The following is a 6,000-nucleotide window of genomic DNA, read 5'->3' as shown; positions in this document are numbered from 1 at the left end:
GTAAGGTTGTAATATTGATTCATCAATTGTTAACAGCTGTAAGAAAGTTAACAAATGTAATTGGGGAAGGTGTGACGGAGGAAGGAGGGTTACTCTTTGTCCTAGTTGCTCAATTTTTAGTACACCTAAACTCTCCTTCCCCAAATAAAGGCTGCTTAAAAAAAAAGAATTATTTCCTCTTTCATGTAGGAATCCCTTCCTGAACAGTACAATTAGGCTGCTATGAAATTATAAGGTTTTAGAGGTAAGAGATTCTTAAATGTTATCTTATCCCAAACCTTTACTTCATACTAAGGAAGTGGAAGCCCAGAGGAGAGGTGACTGGCCCGAGATTGCACGGTAATTTAGTTTTTATGGCCAAAATTACAACTTTTATTTTATTGAACACAAGCCTTTTCTTTCCTAGCAGACTGCTCTTTGCACCACCCTACACTGCATTACGTGCCTATTTTCTACCTATGGAATTCTCAAATGGTTGGCTTTTCTTAAACTGGGGTTGACTAGCTCAGGTTTAGAATCATGAGGAATGTTTGTTCCTTCTGTAGGGGCAAGGGTAGGCTGCACTGGCATGATGATTATTCTGAGCTGAAGGCCACTGGGATCCTGCAGGCTCCACAGAAATTTTTGCACCTCCTTTACCTACCTAGAAGAATCAAAATTGGGGGTCTTTCCAAGAATAAGGATTATTAGCAGAGATAAATTTTATCCGAGTGACTCATTTGCATCACAGGGCTAACATTTAATTACCAAACTTCTGGGGTGCTCGACTGGCTCAGTTGGTAGAGCGTGCCACTCGTGGTCTTGGAGTTGTGAGTTGGAGCCCCTATCAAAAAAATGAAGTCTTAAAAAAAAAAAAAAAAAAAAAAAACATCTCTTCATATTGCTCTGTGAAGTGCATTCCTTTCCTCTGAAGTCCCAGCCCCCAGACCTCTTCTACTTATTTCAGGATGACATACATACCTCACTTTGCCTGTCTTTGGAATTTCCACGTCTTTGTGGATTCCCTGTAGATATGCTTTTGAATTTTATTTTCTCCTGTTCATCTGTCTCATGTCAATTTAATTCTGAGTCCAGCTAGAAGGATTTGTGAGAGGAGAGGAATTCTTCCCCCCTGACACTTCTAAACTCCCTGTTTCTTGCTTCTCTTTTCCTGAGGCCAACAGTTTCCATTTAAAAGGCAGAGCTGACATTCTGCCTCTTGCAGATGGGGGTGGGGGGGGCATCTATACGGCCTGGAGTGACATCCATGGCTAATGAAAAATTCTTAACTGACTTGGCTAACGTACAGAAATATCCTGTGGATGAGGTCCAGCTGCTGTCATTTTAAGAGGCTATGAGGCTGATAATGAGGTCAGTAGGAACATATGGAATGTGTCACACCCATTTTATTCCTTGGCCAAAGCTATTATCCTTTTAGACAAGTGTGAAGCTAACAAAACAGATGCCTAAGAGACTAGATTTCAGAATCCTCATACTGACTGCTTCATTTGCTCAAAATGACTTTATTGATTTAAGTAGAAATGGTCCCTGTCCTTAGGAGATTACAATTTAAAATCATGTCCCTAACTGTGATATTACCTCATCTGTGCCTCAGTTTTCTGATAGCTGAGACTAAAAGGGTCTTCAAGGATGCATTCAGCTCTGATTGCATAGATTTTTATGTTTCTTATTACAAAAGCCATAAGGCAAACTTATCAGTCCCTCTTATCTCTTATCCCATCCTCACCATCCACACTGCAGGACACTGGGATTCCTGACCTTTACACATGACTTTTGAATGTGTCTGAGCACATGATCCTGCATTCCTATTCTTTTAACTTAATTCTACACAAAGTTCAAAGGCAAGAGTGCACCCATAGGATTTAGTACACTACTTGACTGAGTTCAGCAGAGAATGTCTCTTCAATTAAAACAACAAATAAGGGTGGTACTTTTATCCCTATTTTATTTTAATATTTTATTTGTTTATGAGAGAGAGAGAGAGAGAGAGAGAGAGAGAGAGAGAGAGAGAGAGAGGAGGAACAGTGGGGAGAGAGAGATGCAAGTTCCTCGCTGACCAGGAAGCCCCACACGGGGCTCGATTCCAGCATTCTGGGATCACAATCTGAGTGGAAGGCAGACACTTCAACCGACTGAGCCACTGAGGCACCCCATCCCTATTTAAAGATGAGAAGCCGAGACCCTGAATTGTTAACAAAATGTCCTAAGATACTATGCCCTAGAAATAGTAACTAGCATTTAGTGAATATTAATAAATTGAGGCACAGAGAGGTTAAGCAACTTCGATAGTTCACACAGCTGATGGGCAGAGGAGCTGATGATCACAATCAGCCATTCTAAACTATGTAGGCTATATGTAATAAGTATATTAGCCTGCCTTTTGCTACCTTACTTAATCTAACTTAATGTAAACTGTTAAAATGAGTTACTTCGAAGATGAGGGGATTGAGGATTACTTTTTTCTTGTCACATTTCTGTATTATTTGATATTACAGCCATAGTATTGTGCTTATATGATAAAAAAAAAACCCCCATTCTTTTAATGGCAAACTAGAATTAGAAGGTAAGAATGACCTTTTCATTAAATGGTTTTAGAGGTGAAGGGAACTGCAATAATTGTAAAGGTTGAGGAATGTTCAATTTCTCATTTTCATAGGTGTGTTTATTTGTTTCTTGTCCTTCCAACCAGAATGAAAGCTCTGGATGGTCAGCACCTAAGTACCTACCAATTCATGGTTCCAGCCACCATCATTGCTTCCTAAAACTAATACAACAGCTTCCTAACCATCTCACCACTTCTGTTCTTTCCCTCTGCATTTGTTTGCTACAGCTCCCATAAGAAAGAACCATAAACTGAGTGATAAAAACCACAGTTTGTCCCACAGTTCTGGAGGCTACAAGTGCAAGATAAAGATGTTGGCCAGGTTGGTCCTTTGCTGTAAAAGAGAATCTGTCCCATGCCTCTCCTCTTGATCCTGGTGGCTTCCTGGCCATTCCTTGGTGTTCCCTGACTTGCAGCTGCAACATTTCAGTGTCTGCCTCTGTCATCACATGGTCTTCTCCTCTCCTGTGTATCTTCTGCTATTCTTATAAGGATACCAGTTATTTTGGATTAAAAGTCCACTCTTCTCCAGTATGACCATCTTCACTGATTATGTCTGCAATGGCCCTATTTCCAAATAAGGTCACTGAGGTATTGGGGGTTAGGACTCCAACATATCTTGTGGAGCGACACAATTCAACCCATAATGCCAATTCTCCTTGGAGCCACCAGAGTCAACTTCTAAAAATATAAATTGGTTAGCTCACCTGATTCCCCATCATACCAAGAATAATATCTGAACTAGGGATACCAGATCCTATTTCCTCTGGTCCCTGCCTCTTTCTCCATCCACATCTCTTTCTACTCCCTGCCTTATTAATCTGAGCCAGGCACACTGTCTTTCTGTTTACAGAGCATTCCATGCCCCCTCTCCCACAGGACCTTTGCTGTTCCTTCTGTCTGGAATGTGCTTCCATCAGATCTGTGCTTGGTTCTCTTTCTCACTTCCTCCAAGTCTTCCCATCCAGGGTTACCTCCTCTGAGAGGTCTGTTCTGATTCTAACTAGAACAAGGGGCTACTCTTGTATCCTTCTCTTGTTCAGTTTCCTTATAATGCTCAGTACTACATGGCATTATTTTTTTAAAAAGGTTTTATTTATTTATTCGAGAGAGAGAGAGAGAGAGAGAGAGAGAGAGGCAGAGACACAGGCAGAGAGAGAAGCAGGCTCCATGCAGGCAGCCTGATATGGGACTCAATCCGGGGACTCTGGGATCAGGCCCTGAGCCAAAGGCAGACACTCAACCTCTCAGCCACCGAGGTGTCCCACTACATGGCATTATATCTTCTATTTATTTGTTTCTTATATTACATGTCTCTTCACTAGAATGTAAGCTCCATGAGGGCAAGGACTTTTTTTTAGTATGAAAGACTTGCTGATGTTTACATTTATTTTTTAATTAAATTAAACTTTTGAACAGGCAACTCATTTCCATAGTGGAAACAGACAAACAAAAGACAGCTAGAGAAGTCTCATTCCCATTCCTGCCTCTGGCCACCCAGTTTCTTCTATTCCATAGGAAACCATTTTTACTGGTCTTCCAGCATTTCTTTATGCAGATACACTGGATACTTGTATATATGTACATACTTTGCATTTACAGTCCTTGAAAACATTTCTTGGACATCATCCCATATCAGTTTATAGAGAATTTCCTCATTTGTTTCTATAGCTGCATAGTATTCCCTTTTGGGGCCACACTATGGTTGTTTTTTGTTTTTCTAATTTTAATTTTTAAAAAAGATTTTATTTTTTTATTCCTGAGAGATACAGAGAGAGAGAGAGAGAGAGAGAGAGAGAGGCAGAGACACAGGTAGAGGGAGAAGCAGGCTCCATGCAGGGGGCCTGACGTGGGACTCGATCCCGGGTCTCCAGGATCATGCCCTGAGCCAAAGGCGGCCCTACACCGCTGAGCCACCCGGTGATCCCCAATTTAAATTTTTTTTGTATATTTTTTTATTGGAGTTCAATTTGCCAACATATAGCATAACACAGTGCTCATCCTGCCAAGTGCCCCCCTCAATGCCCATCACCCAGTCACCCCAACCGCAGGCCCACCCACCTCCCTTCCACCACCCCTTATTCGTTTCCCAGAGTTAGGAGTCTCTCATGTTCTGTATTTCTCACTGATACTTTCACTCATTTTCTCTCCTTTCCCTTTATTCCCTTTCACTAATTTTTATATTCCCCAAATGAATGAGACCATATAATGTTTGTCCTTCTCCGATTGACTTGCTTCACTCAGCATAACACCCTCCAGTTCCATCCACGTTGAAGCAAATGGTGGGGATTCATCCTTTCTAACGGCTGAGTAATATTCCACTGTACACATAGACCACATCTTTATCCATTCACCTGTCAATGGACACCGAGGCTACTCCCACAGTTTGGCTACTGTGGACATTGCTGCTAGAAACATCGGGGTGCAGGTGTCCTGCCGTTTCCCTGCATCTGCATCTTTGGGGTAAATCCCCAGCAGTGCAATGGCTGGGTCGCACACTCGGGGTTTTTTGAATCAGTTCCCCCTTGATACAACACTTAGGGCTTCCCATCTTTGGCGACTACCAAAAATGTAGGAAGTCTTCGCTGCAGGCCGAACGGCTCGCGCGTTGCAGACTTCCTGCGGAGAGCCGACTGTCCATAAACAGCTGCAGCAAGGGTGAGCTAACCGAGGTTAGGGGCCAGCCCGGAGCGCAGGTAGGGAGCCCTGGGGCCGCTCCCACGGCCGCTCCCCGGTACGCTCCCCGGTACGCGGCGCTTCGGGGAGGCTCCAGCAGGTGGCGCTGCAGGCGGCAGCCGCGCCCGGCCGCCCGGGCCACGTCGCTCTTGCCGTGGGCGCCGCCGGTGGCGCGGGGACGAGCGTGGGGGGCAGGGCGAGTCATATGACCCGCTCGGCTTCCTGGCTCCGGCCGCCGCCGCCCGCCCGTGTCCGCCAGTGGTGCGCCGCGGCCCCGAGGAGCCGTTGAGGGGTCGGGGCTGAGGCCCGCTCGAGTGGAAGCCGTCGCTGCTGCTGCCGCCGCCGCCGCCGCTGCCGCCCGCCCGCCCGGCCGCCCGCGCGTTCGCCCTCCCGGCCGCCATCATGCTGGCGCTCATCTCCCGCCTGCTGGACTGGTTTCGCTCGCTCTTCTGGAAGGAGGAGATGGAGCTGACGCTGGTGGGGCTGCAGTACTCGGGCAAGACCACCTTCGTCAATGTCATCGCGGTGAGTGCCGCCCGCTCACCCGCCCGGGGCGCCGCCGTCCGCCAGTCCGGCCCGGCGCCGGCCCGAAGGCCCGGGCTGGGGCTGCCGTCAGCGCGACGGGGCTAGTGGGAGTGGGACGAGGGGAGGAGGTAAGCCGTCCTGCCCCCTCCGCGGGGGCTGGGGCGCGGCGCTGGGGCTGGGGTTCCCGCGTGCCGTTG

The 6,000-nt window shown here is 46.3% G+C and overlaps 1 protein-coding gene across 1 annotated transcript in view; it reads left to right on the top strand.

Moving 5' to 3' along the window:
- The first annotated feature begins 5,242 nt into the window (after window positions 1-5,242).
- Window positions 5,243-6,000, top strand: part of ARL8B (ARF like GTPase 8B) — a 45,778-nt gene continuing 45,020 nt past the window's right edge. Inside the window, exon 1 of the mRNA XM_025984442.2 lies at window positions 5,243-5,803. Coding sequence (XP_025840227.1) covers window positions 5,681-5,803 — 123 coding nt within the window. The 5' untranslated portion in view covers window positions 5,243-5,680. The remainder of the gene's footprint in view (window positions 5,804-6,000) is intronic.

This window comes from Vulpes vulpes, chromosome 9, assembly GCF_048418805.1.
Source record: "Vulpes vulpes isolate BD-2025 chromosome 9, VulVul3, whole genome shotgun sequence".
NCBI lineage: Eukaryota > Metazoa > Chordata > Mammalia > Carnivora > Canidae > Vulpes > Vulpes vulpes.
Note: the sequence above shows the minus strand (reverse complement) of the source record. Positions and strands in the feature narration are given on the sequence as shown.